The 15,961-nt window shown below is 42.1% G+C and overlaps 1 protein-coding gene across 3 annotated transcripts in view; it reads left to right on the top strand.

Moving 5' to 3' along the window:
* The window catches only part of PARD3B (par-3 family cell polarity regulator beta), a 617,714-nt gene that overhangs the window by 213,376 nt on the left and 388,377 nt on the right, over positions 1-15,961 (top strand). For all 3 annotated transcript variants that reach the window (XM_053366051.1, XM_053366062.1, XM_053366043.1), the window contains exon 12: positions 14,829-15,002. In XM_053366051.1, coding sequence (XP_053222026.1) covers positions 14,829-15,002 — 174 coding nt within the window. The remainder of the gene's footprint in view (positions 1-14,828; positions 15,003-15,961) is intronic.

The following is a 15,961-nucleotide window of genomic DNA, read 5'->3' as shown; positions in this document are numbered from 1 at the left end:
CGCCCTCCCACCAGATGTCAAAGAAATAAACAAATATCTGATGTTTAGAAGACATCTGAATGCAGCCCTGTTTAGGGAAGTTTTTAATGGCTGATTTTTAAATCTTTTGTTGGAAGCCACCCAGAGTGGCTGGGGAAACCCAGCCAGATGGGCGGGGTATAAATAAATTATTATTATTATTATTTATTATTGGCACAGCAACTCATCTCCAGTAGGTCTTGCCCCCATGAAGCAGTTTCTGAGACTGAAGCCTCCCCACAGCTGCCTTAGTCCCCTCCTCTACAAGTTTTTTTTTTTCCAGTCAGAGACTGTGTTTGCACATCTCTCTTCTTCAAGTCTCTTCCTGTTCTGGGAGACCAGGGGAGCTTGTCACAGCAGGGGAAGGGGACACCCATGACTCTTCACCAGCCTGACTCCTCTCTGCCTCTTGGCCTCCCTCCTCCCCTGCTTCAGCTTCTGCCTCCGATTCTGAACTTCTCTCTGCCAAAGACTCTCCCAGCTCACTAAATCCTGTTACCCCCTCAGCTTCCAGCACCTGCTCTTCCCAGTCTTCTGCCTCTGATCACCTATTGTTGTTCCACCGTAACTCCCCAGGCTCTGAGTCTTCTTTCCTTAGTGGTTTCTCCCACCATTCCTTTGCATCCAACCAGTCCATGACATACTACTTGCGTGTTGTGAATATTGCGTGCTCTTTGTATGTTTCAGTTTGCACTGCAGTTTTGTAAAACTACACAAGTAATACAAGCCTGTAGGAAGCCGGGGTGTGTGTGTGGGCAATTGTACCTTCTGTTTATGCATCTTTTACAGATACTTTCCCCCTTAACTTACGAAAGAGTTCCTCTGTTTTCTTAAATACAGTGGTACCTCGGGTTACATACGCTTCAGGTTACATATGCTTCAGGTTACAGACTCCGCTAATGCAGAAATAGTGCTTCAGGTTAAGAACTTTGCTCCAGGATGAGAACAGAAATCATGCTCCAGTGGCGGGGCAGCAGCAGGAGGCCCCATTAGCTAAAGTAGTGCTTCAGGTTAAGAACAGTTTCAGGTTAAGAACGGACATCCGGAACAAAAGGAGGGAATCGGCTCCACAGGATTAGGGTCGTACCGCTGCGGCGACGCGGAGACCCTTAAAAATCACAGGTGGAGAAGCCTGTGAACCTGGTGACTCAGCGGGCACCATTTGCGCCCCCCGACCTGCGAAGGAGCCTTTTTAAAGGCTCCAGAACGGGGGACGGGGTGAGCAGCGCGGTGCTGTGAGTCGTCTGCTTCTCCTGTGGAGTGAAGCCGCGCTGCCATGGCCGGAGAGCGCTGACTTCTTCTTGTGATTTGGACTTCAAAATAACAACCCGTGAGTAGTACGGAAATTGGATTTTTAAAGAAAAATTTTTGAGGAATTAGGTATGATCGGGGGAGGTGTAAACAGGAAGTCAGCCTCCTCCTCCTGTAAATAATCTAAAGCAAGGACCTACTAACTAAGGTCGAGAGAATTTTTCTTTTATTATTTGGCAAAAGACATTAATTTCACGATTTGGCACTAAAAGAAATCTTACTGGAGGATAAGAGCTAATTTTGGGAGTTGAAGTGCCACCCCCCCGGACCCGGGAGTGATCCGCGAGAGAGCCTGTTGAAGGTATTGGAAGAGTTTGACAGCTGTCAAATTAGCTGTCAGACGGAAAAAGAGAACTTTGTTTCTGTTGCTTCTGCTGGCTATACTTGTTACAATTTGACTATATTTTGTTGAAAACAAGGAAGAACTGATACAAACTAATTTGATTTTTGGATTTGAACTGGAAAGAACACTAAGTAACCAAAATCCCTCTAGAGGGGGTTTTGGGACATTACAAGAATGGCTGAAGGAGGGGAAATTCAAGCTGAACTGGACAGAGTCTTTGTTCTCTTGGGAAAGTTACAAGGCCAAATTGATGTTTTGGCTACAAATGTTACAACTCTGGACTTAACAGTAAACAAATTCATTGAATCTGACAAGGAACCGACTTAGGAAGCTCATGCAGCTGAACAAGAAGAGAAACTTGAGAGCTTTGAGAGTGGGAAGAAAGAGATATATGGTGTTCCTGAGAAAAAGGAAGGAGGAGCTGTAATTTTACAGATGGTAAAGGAGAGCCAGAGGCCTGGCATGATGGCTGCAAAGGAAAATAAGAACTCGATGGTGAAAATTTGGTTTGAATTGGAGACTGAAGAATGGAGAGATCTTCTTGTGTGGAGATCTGAAGAGCTAAGGATTACAAATCTGATTAAGGTGGAAGTTGGAGCTTTCGGGACATTTGGACTTATAAAGAGTAAGAAACAAGACTTAGGCTCCACTTTTGAGTATGGAGGTCTGGTTGGAAGAAATATGGACTTTATTGGACTAGAGCTTCTCTGAGATTTGGTGTTTAATACTAAGGATTATCCAAAAAGCCGGCAGAGAGGAACTGAGAGAGAATTGAGAGCCTCAGACGTGAGATCCCCAGGCTGAGAGCAGATTGACTGATGGACGATTATTGGGGATTGGAACCGGGAAAGGGGGGGTGGAGATTGGGAATCCAAAGGGTACATAATTATAATTTGTTTTGCTTTTATTTTGTTTTGTTATTTGTATGAGAATTGAGGAAATCGTGGAAGGGAATTTAGGTCGACTTTAGAAAAAGGCTTTAAGAATAAGAACAGATGTATAATTATTGATGTTTATAAGTGATAAGTTATAAATTTATAAGTTGAAAGTTTAAAAGTTAAAATTGGTTTTTCTAAAATGATTGAAATATAAAAAGGTTAAAAATTGGGGACAAGAACTTGTTGAACCAACAATTTGAACTGGAATACAAGAGGGGGAGGTGTGGGAAAGTCAGGAAAATAGGTTATTGAAAATAATGACTTGGAATTTTATGTGTTTTTAAATTTCGTTTTTTGTTTCATTTTCTTTTTTGTGTTTTGCTTTGGTTTTTTTGATAATGGAAAAATCTTAATAAATATCATTAAAAAAACCCACAAATTAAGTACTTAACCCGAGGTACCACTGTACTGGGTGGAATTATTGCAAGTTTCTGAATGTTATATCTTCTTTCTCATTGCATCCTTGAAAACGTAGTTGTAGATATAATCGTTTAAAAGGAACGGCACACGTTGTTATTTTTTATTTCTACAAAAGTTACCTGCAGAGAGTGAAAGTACCTTAGAAAATCAGTTATTGAAAATATTCACATTTTTTTTAGAGTGACTTCCTTGAATTTTCACGTTTTCATTAAGGGAGTCAAACTCTGTTTTATGCAGCAAACTGCTAAGCCACGAGGGTGCCTCCATAACAACATTCTGCCATTTAGAATTCTTTCTGTGCTGCTTTACATAGTCCCCAGGGGCAGCGCAGGTGGGCTCATAAACCAGCAGAAAAGCAACGAAGAGACACAATTCCTGATTGTAGAAATAAATTCACCAAGCCTATGAATTGAAATAAAGTATATTCCGTTTATGTGAGAAATTAAAAACTACTTCCCCATGTTTTTATTGAATAATTAAAATAGTATTGTGGACAAAAATGTGTGACTTGGCAGGAGTTATATCAGTTGCATAAAACTTAATTATTTCTGAGCTAAACAAATCAATAAAAGAAAGTGCTTCTGGGTTTTTCCACCATGTTGCAACGCAATTAGTATTCTACACTATTGTTTTGATTTGTAAGATTTGAATAGATGTAAACACCCAAAAATAAACAAACCCTTTCTAATTATTTAATAGTATATTTACTTTCCTAAATAGACATTATTTTTTAAAGTCAATTCCTAAAGACACCCTCCGAAAGAAACACTTTTTCATCAAATTATGTACATTTATATCCTGGTACTCCTCTAAATAGGACAGTTTGCTGTATGGCTGATATATGCATTATTGAAAATATATTAATCAAGTAATTGGCATGCATGGTGAATATGCAGTACTCAGTTGCCTTCATTCCCTTAAAGGGGAAAAACCGTTCAGTTCATTTCTATGAGAAAATGGGCCTTTTTTAAACATCCGGACTTTAGATTTTACTGTTGGTGTTATTTCCTTCGAAGCAAAAATTTAATTTGAAATCTAGACTGTTTGGTTGTAAGTTAATCCTTGGGGTACATGTATTTGGATCTATGAGCTTACAACCCAAGTGTGGCTTTGTTGATTAAGCGTGGCACCTGCATTGGAGAAACTTAGGTCCAAGTTCCTTCTCAGCCACAAAACTCAATGAGTGGCTCCGGAGAGGGGCTGCTTAAAATGGCGGCTGCTGCTAATGGCACCAACAAAGCCCAGCCCCCTTCCTCCTCTAGGCAGGGTGGGGAGAAGCCAGGAGGGAGGAGGTGGCGGCGGAGGCGCTGTGTGAGGGAGAGAGAAAGAACGCATGCACTGGCGATCTACACGGCAATTCCCGGACCGTCCGCAGGCCAGATCCAGAAGGCAATTGGGCCTGATCCGGCCCACGGGCCTTAGTTTTCTGACCCATGGTATACACTTTTAAGAGAGGTTTCTTTTGCCTCCCTTTTAGCGTATACTTGGCAATATTGAAAGAACAGGATTCATTCTGAAATGGAGATAATCTTTTAAAGAACACGAACAAAGCTTTAGTGATTATTGAAGGACTCCTGTTTTTACATTAGATAATTGTGTCTTCATTTCAATTGTTTAGTTGCATTATACCTCTTCCCCTCTGCCTGCCCATACAATACAATCAGGTTCTTGGGCTTGAATCTATTTATTTATTCCAATTGATTTTTGTAGGCAGTGTATGAATTGGAAGAGGTCACATTTATCTATGAGTTCTGATCTACCCTGACCTCCAATCCATTAAAAGAAAACACCCCAACCCCCTCCAGTTTGGACGCTATTGACTACCATGCTGAATGTGGGAGGGCAATGACAGAGAAGAGACACGCAAACTGATGCTTCAATACAATTTTAATACAGTCGACTCACAACATGCACACATTTTAACATTTGCCAAGCCATTTCAAGTTTACCTGGAGAAAAACAGCGCAGAAAGAGTTTTCACGCTCTCAGACTTGTTTAGTGGGCTCTGGAAGGCTCTCACTAGATGCCAGATGGCCTTGTGAGATCTTGGAAGAGCCTTGCAGAGCCCACTAAGCAAGTCGGAGAGCTGGTTTTAGCTATACATGATTTCGCCTTTCCACGCTATCTCCAGAAGGTAACACACGCAGAAATTGCAAGTCAACTTCACTTCTTCCCTGGTCCTCTACATATATTGTGTAATAACCCCCTAGAAACTATCATAGCGAGCATTTTTTTTGGGGGGGGAGCTTATGCCCTTGGGGAGAAAAAGGCAATAAAAGTCAAAATTCTATTCATCTTTTTAAAAATAGTTGAGGGTGATTTTTTTTTCTTTTTGTGGCAGAATTCTACCTTGCACAGCACTAGTTTTTGCTATAAAAATTTGAATTAGGTACATTGAATTGATGCTTTTGAATTATGGTGCTGTTGGAGACTCTTGAGAGTCCCATGGACTGCAAGAAGATCAAACCTATCCATTCTGAAGGAAATCAGCCCTGAGTGCTCACTGGAAGGACAGATCCTGAAGCTGAGGCTCCAATACTTTGGCCACCTCATGAGAAGACTCCCTGGAAAAGACCCTGATGTTGGGAAAGATGGAGGGCACAAGGAGAAGGGGAAGACAGAGGATGAGATGGTTGGACGTTGTTCTCGAAGCTACCAGCATGAGTTTGACCAAACTGTGGGAGACAGTGGAAGACAGGAGTGCCTGGCGTGCTCTGGTCCATGGGGTCACAAAGAGTCGGACATGACTAAACAACTAAACAACAACATTAGAAACAACATGAATAGGGGAGTGCAGATGTTCGGGTGGATATGCACATCTGTAGGTGTGAGATTTTTATCTATCTGCATTCAGGCATTCATGTACATGCTTTCCAACCTTAAGACTGGGCTTCCCATTCTTAGCATGAAATTCATAAAATATATTTAATTTTTCCTTTCTGCTCTTGATTTTATGCGTTTCCTCCTTTAAATACATTTTGCTCCTTCCTAGAGCTGCAAATGTTGTTTGCTTGAGGGTACACATTGAATTTAAGTGAACCGAAGTTTGGCTGTGAAACTGTAACATGTAAAATCATTATTTTTTGTAAGGATAGTCCCTTTACAGATAGCTTGTGATAAGCGAGAGGAGAGAATGTGAGTGTGAAGCTAGTCTAATAAATGAGTTTCAGAAATGCCTTGGGATAGCATTCAGGAAAGAGGTTAATACTAAAGCAAATTCAATTTCCCCCCCCACTGTAATATTGTACTAGAAATACTGTTCTTAGTTATAAAGGGGAATTGACTGCTCTGTAAAATGACAGTATAGATCCTTAGAAATTGCAGGAAATGACTTATCCAGCACTTGGAATCTTCACCCACTCTCTTGAAGAAACAGTGATCAAAATGCTGACTATCTATAAGGATCAGGGAGTCCATTAAGTTCACCCTTTTTAGAAGTGAGAACTCAGAAGTAGAGACGTTTGTTCAAGCTGCAGCCTCTGTGGTATTGGTGAGCTTCTACTTGCAGCCTTTGCAATCTCTCCTTGAGGTGTCTTGTAAACCAGTGATGAGCAGCAGTTAGATCAGGATCTGCTAGTAGATCTCTGAGTGATTTGAGGTAGATTGATGGGGATTTCACAGTTCCGTTTTCTAAAAGAAATTACGTGTCAAGAATTAATCCCCCTACCCACCAGTTCCTCTAAACTAGACACGTCCAACTTCCAAGAGACTGTGGTCTACTCCCAGTATAAAAAAACTGGCTGTGATCTACCCATTCCCAGGAATGAGAAGTGACCAAAGTGTTGAACTTTTTTAGGGAGGGGGATGCCCCAGAGTTGTTGAGCTTTTGGGGGGATCATTAAAGATCACACAGGCAATCACTTTCCTTAATACCCGATTGACCAGGGACACATCCACGATCGACCGGTAGATCGTGATCAACCTGTATCACCAAAACCCAGTAAGCTTGTTGCACTTCCACCATAAATGTATGATATGTATGGTAACCTCAGGGTTAGATTACTGCAATGCATTATGTGTAGGGCTGCCTCTGAAGATGGTTCGGAAACTTCAGCTAGTGCAGAATTCAGTGGACAGGTTGCTCACCGGAGCAAGACGGTTTGAGCATATTACACCGATCCTGGTCCGACTGCACTGGCTACTAATTAGTTTCCAGGCCCAAATCAAAGTGCTGGTTTTGACCTATAAAGCCTTAAACAGCTCAGAACCACCATATCTCAAGGACTGCCTCTTTCCATACCCGGACCCAGAGATCATCTTCTGAGGCCCTTCTTCGTGTGCCTCCTCCTTGAGAAGTCTGGATGGTGGTAACATGAGAACGGGGCCTTCTCTACAGTGGCTCCCCGTCTGTGGAATGCTCTCCCCAGGAAAGTTCACCTGGCGCCTTCATTATACACCTTTACGTGCCAGGCAAAATGTTCCTTTTTAACCAGGCCTTTGGTTGACTTGATTGACAACCTATCCCCTTTTAAAATGTGGGGTTTTTTGGGGGGGGGTTATTGGTTGTTGTTTTTATTTTGATTATGTGTTTTGTGGTTTTATATTTTGGTTTTATTCTGTAACCGCCCTGAGGCCTCCAGGTTCAAATGATGATGATGATGATGATGAAGGTCTTCTTATAGTCCTGCCAGCAATGGGATGAAGTCACAGAAGTTATATAAGAGTGCTTGACCAGGGTCCACTACTAGCGAAACACTGTACCTTCAACACCGGACTCTGGCTGAAATGGTCTTTAAAGGAGACTGGCATTCCATGGCCCTTTGCTGGTATAATAATATTGAGCTAATAATATACCATAGTGAAGTTTCAGTTTGAAACGGGACCCAAAACCCCCTTTTCTTCTTTCTCCAAGGGAGCATTTCTAAAATGCATTAACTTGAGCTGTTGAGCAAATGCATAACAAGAACACAGCTGTATAAACAAAGCTCTCTCCTTTATCAGTCACGGCAATGGATGACCTTGGCTGTTCCAGTGGAGTAGGGATGACATGTCTGGGTCTTATCTTACCACACTCTGACGCACAGACCTAGTCCGGGAACAACACCAGAGTGTGTTCTTGGAGTTGGTGACCTCTTGCTCCAAGATAAAGAGTATAGGAACAGGAATACCCTTTTATGGTCAGAAGTACAGGAAGGAAAACCCTTTTATGGTTAAGAGTACCGGAGCAGGAACATCTGTGATATCAACCTGCATGTACAAGCTGCCGTGCCTGGATTCCTGGGGAAGGAGGGAAGAGGGTGCCTGGAGGATATATATACTGCATGAAATCTCTCATTTCTTTGGACTTGCTGTGGACTCACCACGCAAGTGCCTTTCTGCTGCTCCGGAGAGCAGAAATAAAGAACTCTTTCTCTGAACCAACCCTCGGTGTCATTTGACTTCCTTCCTCCTGTCCAGGAGCAACGCAGAGCCCACCAATCGGTAAAGTCTAATAAGGCTACAATAGTTTATTGAACTGTGAATGAACAACACCCTCACCCTTCACCATTCTCTTCCTCGTTCGCATGTTTCATTTCGGTGCCTTTATCCTGGCCTGTTAATTCACAAGGCCTCTTTGTGGTCCTATAAACTATGGTTATTGGACCAGCATTATTACAGTTCTCACCTAAGCTTCAGCTTTCCTGACTTGCAAAAAAGACAAGATCAGCACACCCCAAGCGTATCCCGTTGTCTGCTCAGAATGGAGCAAGACACCCATCTACTTGTCCTTAATTTGTAGGACAGACATTCCTAGCTCTATGCGAACAAATCTTCCATAGGTTTGAAGATACTTTTAAGGACTCTGAAGCGACGCTAAAATGGCTAGAGCGAAACGTTAACAAAAGAAGGGAGCTTTGTGCTCGCAAAAAGTGGAAGAGCTCTTCAAAACCTCCATGAAAAAAGATCACAACAATAAAATACTCATTCTTTCCTTCAGCCATTGAAATGAATGATTTCTTTGGTGAGGATTTTATTAGAATACAAAAGATGATGAATACCATGTCTAATGCCTGCTCTGTGCTTCTTTAATAGAAAGTGGGGGGGGGGGGCTTATCTGTTACAGATCACATCCTCTAGGTGAATTCCTGCCAACATTGTCACGGGGCACACTGCCTTTGACTTTGGCCTAGAAATGTTCTTACGGATTCTTCGCCTCCCCAGTATTTAATTATCTCTGTCACTTCTTTCATGCGGTATATTTACATAAAGGATGTGGAGTGGCAGATTTAAAAGGAGAAACCGGGGGGGGGTGTCCAAATAAAGATTGCATCATATATCTTACTATGAAACCATCACAGTGGAAAATGATTTCTGCTTGTGTGTCGCTGTGTGAACAATTTAAGACTTTGGTATTTGTGCGTCTAACTTTGAGTGACCCATGTGGCCCAAGTATTTTAAAGAGCTCTTCTCTCATTGTTTGCCGACTCTAAGCAGGGGACAGCATCTTAAAAAGCAGATACATCACCTTGCCAACAAAGGTGCGTATAGTTAAAGCTATGGTTTTCCCAGTAGTGATGTATGGAAGTGAGAGCTGGACCATCAAGAAGGCTGATCGCCAAAGAATTAATGCTTTTGAATTATGGTGCTGGAGGAGACTCTTGAGAGTCCCATGGACTGCAAGAAGATCAAACCTATCCACCCTGAAGGAAATCAGCCCTGAGTGCTCACTGGAAGGACAGATCGTGAAGTTGAGGCTCTAATACTTTGGCCACCTCATGAGAAGACTCCCTGGAAAAGAGCCTGATGTTGGGAAAGATGGAGGGCACAAGGAGAAAGGGATGACAGAGGATGAGATGGTGGGACTGTGTTCTCGAAACTACCAACATGAGTTTGCCCAAACTGCGGGAGGCAGTGGAAGACAGGAGTGCCTGGCGTGCTCTGGTCCATGGGGTCACGAAGAGTCGGACACAACTAAAAGACTAAACAAAAAGCAGGGGAAGTTCTGCTCATACTGCTGTCAGTCAAAGTGGCATGTAATACAGTGGTACCTTGGTTCTCAAACTTAATCCGTCCCGGAAGTCCGTTCCAAAACCAAAGCGTTCCAAAACCAAACCCTTTTTTTAATGCTGCAATGACAGATGTGTCCCCCATGTGGTGCGCATTGTACCTTGTTCCTTTCTCATTGGCCAAGTATCACTTTGGGCAGGGAAATTAAACCTGTGCAAGACATTGCAGTAAATAAGATATTTGAGGTTGCTTCCCACCCCCCTGTTCTTCACTGAAACATGCACACGGTTCTGTGCTTGCAAAAAATAAGGTGGTCTTGCTGTCTTCAGTCCAAACTTCCAAAAGATATTTCCCCTTAAAACCAGATGACAACTAATTTTTTTTGTTAGAGCGTTTATTAATTTTCCAATAAAAACATCCAATTAACATTCAAATCATAATCATAATCCAATTAAAATAAAAAAACTAAAATAAAAAAATCCAATTCTCTTCCAAATTTAGTTCTGATTTTGCGGCTTCCCACGGCCTGAACTTCAAAGCAACTCTGTAATCTCAGTCATGGCCAACTCTGGGGTAGCAGCGCTCATCTCCAAGGGAGCTGGCGTACAGCTTGCGGGTCATGTGGCCAGCATGACTCAGCTGCTTCTGGCAAACCAGAGCAGCGCACAGAAACGCCGTTTACCTTCCCGCCGGAGCGGTACCTATTTATCTACTTGTACTTGCTTTCAAACTACTAGGTTGGCAGGAGCTGGGACCCAGCAACAGGAGCTCACCCCGTTGCAGGGATTCGAACTGCCGACCTTCTGATCAGCAAGTCCTAGGCTCTGTGGTTTAACCCACAGCGCCACCTGCGTCCCTCTATTGCATACACATGCAGCCACACAAAAGAAGAATCTTCCTGTCTTCTCCCCCTCTCTTCCCCATAACCAATCACCAATCCCCCTTTGGGGGAGAAAGTGGTAAAAGAACTGCAATGGAACAATGGCCAAGTGTTCCTGGATAACTCTTGTTACCTGGATCAATCTGAGTTCAGGTGTGGTTTTTTCTGGGGGGATGCAGGCAGACGCATACCCCTAAACATTTTGTGAATCTTTGTACTGTACTTTTGTCCATTTACTGTACAGGGGAACCTTGGTTCTCAAACTTAATCCATTCCGGAAATCTGTTCCAGAACCAAAGCGTTCCAAAACCAAGGCAAGCCATAGAAAGTAATGCAAAATGGATTAATCCATACCAGACTTTCAAAAACAACCCCTAAACCAGCAATTTAACATGACTTTTATTTTCTAACGAGACCATTGATCCATCAAATGAAGGCAATAATCAATGCACTGTACTATAAAATAAATAAGACAGTATATAAAAATTAAAATTATTTTTTTCCTTACCGGCACTGATGATAGTCATTGTTTGGATGGGAGGTTTTTATCCATTTCCGCAGTCACACAATCAGTCAATCGATCAGTAGCTAAACAGTCACAAATACAAATTAACTGAAAAAGTCTCAAAAACAAAAGCACAAAAAAAACCAAAAGCGCCCAACTTCATCAGTTCCAGAAGTCTGTTTGACTTCCGCAATGTTTGAAAACCAAGGCGCAGCTTCTGATTGGTCCAGGTGCCCCGGAAACAATAGCTGACAACCGCATCGGACATTCGACTTCTGAAAAATGTTCAAGGCATTTGAGAACCAAGGTACCACTATACTGCAGCACTATACAGATTTTTGCCACATCCCGGATGTAAAATTCCCTTCCCAGAGATGTCTGCCCCTGTGGTAGTGGTCTTTCAGCACCAATTGAAAAAAAAATCTTTTCCTTCAGGTTCTTGTGAGCTAAAGGTATTGCCTGGAACCCGAACAGTTGGATGGGTTGCTTCTGCAATATATAACTGTTTGTAATTGTCATATATTTTATATAATGTTTTATTGTTTTGATACAGCTGTTTGATCCGTGTATTTTTATTGAATTGTTTTTGCAACCTGTCCTAGGAGCCTTACAAATGGAAGGTGGGCTTCAAGAAATGAAGGTTGGGGCAAAATTATGGTAAATAATAACACTAAAAAGAATAGCAACACAATTGTCCAAACTTACTGATTCAAGGGAAAATGGGAACATGAACAATTGGAAAAAAAATGGGCCCTATCTATTTGTTAAATATGCACCCTACCCTTTCTCCCGGAGAAGCCCATTATAATGCAACTTTATAGTGTATATGATACAATAATTTAAAATAGATTCATTTAACACCTTTTTGCTGCTAAAATAAAATTAGGTGTGATATTGTTGGAACCAAAGTAATTGTGGACACTTAAGTTTAATGGAGTAGATACTTAAAAAATCTTAAGGTTTTAATTTTTAATTTTAATTTTTCAGCACTTTAAAAAGTAGAATGTTAATGTGAATGTATTTTGCGGTGTTGTGACTTAAAAATGTATGTTGTGTATACAGTAATAGTGACAATACAAGGTTGTCAAAATGTTTATAAATGTTCCCAGTTGTGTCCAAGATTGCGATTCCGGTTGTGAAGGATGTTGCACCACTCATGAAACGTTTTGTTACCTAGATTAGAACTCTTGTGTTCACTATAAGTTTCCATCTCTTGTCTCACTAATTTGGTTTATTTTCCCCCCATCCTGCTCATAACCCATTTTTTCCTTTCCTCATCGGTTGTGCGGTAGCACTCATTGTTCTGACTTCTGTTCTTGTAACAGCTTTCATCACTGGTTATAAGGAGAAAATGCTTAGTTAGACTCAGCAACAATGTAACACAAATACATTGAATGCTTTTAACGATGGGTGTATCTGAATTGCAAATATACATATTATGGACCACTAAGATATATGAGAAATGTAAGCAACCCTGACGAGTGCTTATAGAAAACTCTTAATGAGGTTATGATTGAATCAAATTCACTGTAAGCAGCCTAATGGTTTTTCAATTCTGCTTCCTCTACTATGGGTCTTTTTTTTTACCGCAAACCCTTTCAGCCCATATTAGGTTTCTTCAGGTTTATGGCATCAACATGAATAATTTGAACTAAGATGTCTCTCAGATAAGAAAAACTACTTCCTTAATAAAGAAGTACTACCATATCTCTATGATTGAGAGAAATGTTGTATACTGCAGGGCATATGAATCAGTGGTGGGCGCTTCATCTTGAAATGACTTGCGTGGCACGCTTCCCTTTACTTCACTTTTCCTCGCTATCCTAAAGAAACCTGTGGCTTCAGTACCACAAATCTCCACGTGATATGCGGCAAATAGATTGAGAATGTGCTTGGCGCTTCATCATGGTTGTACCATCTGTCTTACGGCAGGGATGGGGAATCTGTTGCGCGTCGAGGTCCCCCAGGCCACCCCAGTAACTCACACTTCACACATCAATTTTTGTTTAAGGTTTTTGGCATGAATTTGGCCACAACTTTATTTAAATACACACACGTGAGTGGTTGCTTAGGCATTGGTTATGACTATCTATCCTTGCCTCAGGGACAGAACTGACTTCCGGATTCCAGAGGAAACCAGTCAGGGAGAACCATATTGGGGAGAAATGAAGCTGGGCATCAGTCCCTCATCTCTCACCCTCATGCCCCCTGGGACTTACACAGCCCAAGTCTGATGCCAGGGACCAACCAGGACGAAAGGGATGGCAAGCCCCTGGATTCATTTAACGGAATTCCCTATGCAGCACCACCATTGGAGGGGTAGGCACTTACCCCTCCACCAACCAATTTTAACCAATGCCTAACCGCCAACCTTACAAGTTGTGACAATTCGCTACGCAGTAGGCAAAAACCAAATGGCAACAGCCAATCAGCCAAATGGACAAAATTCCTACCAGGCCCCTGCCCCAAGGCAGACGAACCCATGACAGGCATAGCAAGGTCAGAGGACAACGAACCCGCCCCCCCTTTTCAGGGAGGGTGGGCGGGTGATCCGGTGCACGCAGCCCAAGAGAAGGCCCCAGGCTGTGAGCCCTGTATTTAAGACCTCTGACCCCTCCCACCATTTAGCAACATAACAATCTCCCCAGCAACCCTCCTTGCCCAATCACTGCATGTGGCCAATTTGCCCAACAACAGTGGGGTGGCCTTTAGGTCCCCACCACAACATGTGCTCTCTGTTATGGAGAACACGCTTTGCTATCCAGATGTTGTTGAATTCCCAACTCTCATCTGGATGGCTAACGGTCAAGGATGATAGGAGCTGTAGCTCAGTAACTTCTGAACAGCCTCGTCCCCTGGTGAATTGTGGATCGCCACTCAAAATCTGGTTGGTGGTCAGAGGTTTATTTATTTTTTAATGGCAAATTAAAATCCAAATATTGCCTTGGACCTGTGCAAGTCTTCTAGGTATGCATTGACGCTCTTCCATTTTTCTTCAGCTTCTCGTATTGTGCCGGGCCAATTGCTACATTTTTGACGGGTTTTTGGCACAGCTTGTTGGGTTCCGAATGGGGCTCCTGCGGTGCACCCAGAACATGCTGAGTGGTCCATTGAATGGCCTGTACGTTTTTACTAGTTCAGACTTAGTATCCAATGTAAGGAGCAGATTTTGGAGGAAGCTGGTTCTGTTAACAGCAACAACAATCTGCTAAACCTGCCTTTAGTGTCTTCTCTCTAAGATATGTCCCCACGCTTTGAAGTAGCCAGTAACCAAGATGAAATTTTTCTTTCCCCTTTGCATTCACCACTTTCATAATATGTTTCCCAGGTCATACACATGAATATTTGTCAATTTGTTCTTTAATACTGCACAAATCATATGCAAATCTTGCAAGTGTTCTTCTTATCTTTAAAAAGCAAATACTTTTCCGTTTATCGCTATCTGGGATTTTTCACTTTAATATGTTTCGTATCCTTCCTTTGCAGGATGGACGGCTGAGAATAAATGACCAGCTGATTGCAGTGAATGGAGAATCCCTGCTTGGGAAATCCAACCATGAAGCTATGGAGACCTTGAGGCGTTCCATGTCCATGGAAGGAAACATTCGTGGAATGATCCAGCTAGTGGTTCTCAGAAGGCTGGACAGGCAAACAGAAGCGGTATGCAAAGCATTTGTCTCTGTTTATGAATTTATGGGAGATGTGTCCATCATTATGTAACAGCCGCTGTGTGGAGAGGGGGCTGATTCAGTTGACATTGCTATTTTTTTCCTTTGAAAATTCCTTCGGAATATTATCATTACAAAATCCTCTTAGAACAAGAGCAACCAGTTAGTATTGACATTGGGTTAATAATAATAATAATAATAATAATAATAATAATTATTATTATTATTATTATTATTATTATTATTATTATTATTATTATTTATACCCCGCCCATCTGACTGGGTCTCCCCAGCCACTCTGGGTGGCTTCCAACCAAATATCAAAAAGAATACAGCGTCAGACATTAAAAACTTCCCTAAACAGGGCTGCCTTCAGGTGTCTTTTAAAAGTAAAATAGTTGTTTATTGCCTTGACATCTGCTGGGAGGGTGTTCCACAGGGCAGGCGCTACTACCGAGAAGCATAATACCAAGGCATAGTTTGTTATAACCATGGTTTGTTCAAAGAGCAAGTGACTAGCTTGCAGGTGACCCAAGAAACAGTGTCTTGCTTCTTCTAATATTGGGTTGTCTCCTCTACAAATATCTGGCTCCTATCCCCCACAAAAATTGTGGTGGTTAAGGACTGGCACTGTCTTAATATATTACCAGTTCTCCTATCATTGGCCAGCTGCAGAAACCCTTCCCTTCTCTAGCTCTACTTTTATCAACTCCAGTCTATTAATTCAATACGTTGTCCTGTATACAGGATGGAAGTTGGGGCATGAATGGTTTCAGAAAATAATTTACAAATTGTGAGAGGTGCTCCAGAATACAATTGCAACCCAAAATGATTGGGCGACCAAAGGAGGTGTTCTCCATTTAACGGATGCTGGTGATGCTGTGGTCTAAACCACTGAGCCTCTTGGGCTTGCCAATCGGAAGGTCGGCGGTCCGAATCCCCACAATGGGG

Source organism: Podarcis raffonei, chromosome 1 (assembly GCF_027172205.1).
Source record: "Podarcis raffonei isolate rPodRaf1 chromosome 1, rPodRaf1.pri, whole genome shotgun sequence".
Lineage (NCBI taxonomy): Eukaryota > Metazoa > Chordata > Lepidosauria > Squamata > Lacertidae > Podarcis > Podarcis raffonei.
Note: the sequence above shows the minus strand (reverse complement) of the source record. Positions and strands in the feature narration are given on the sequence as shown.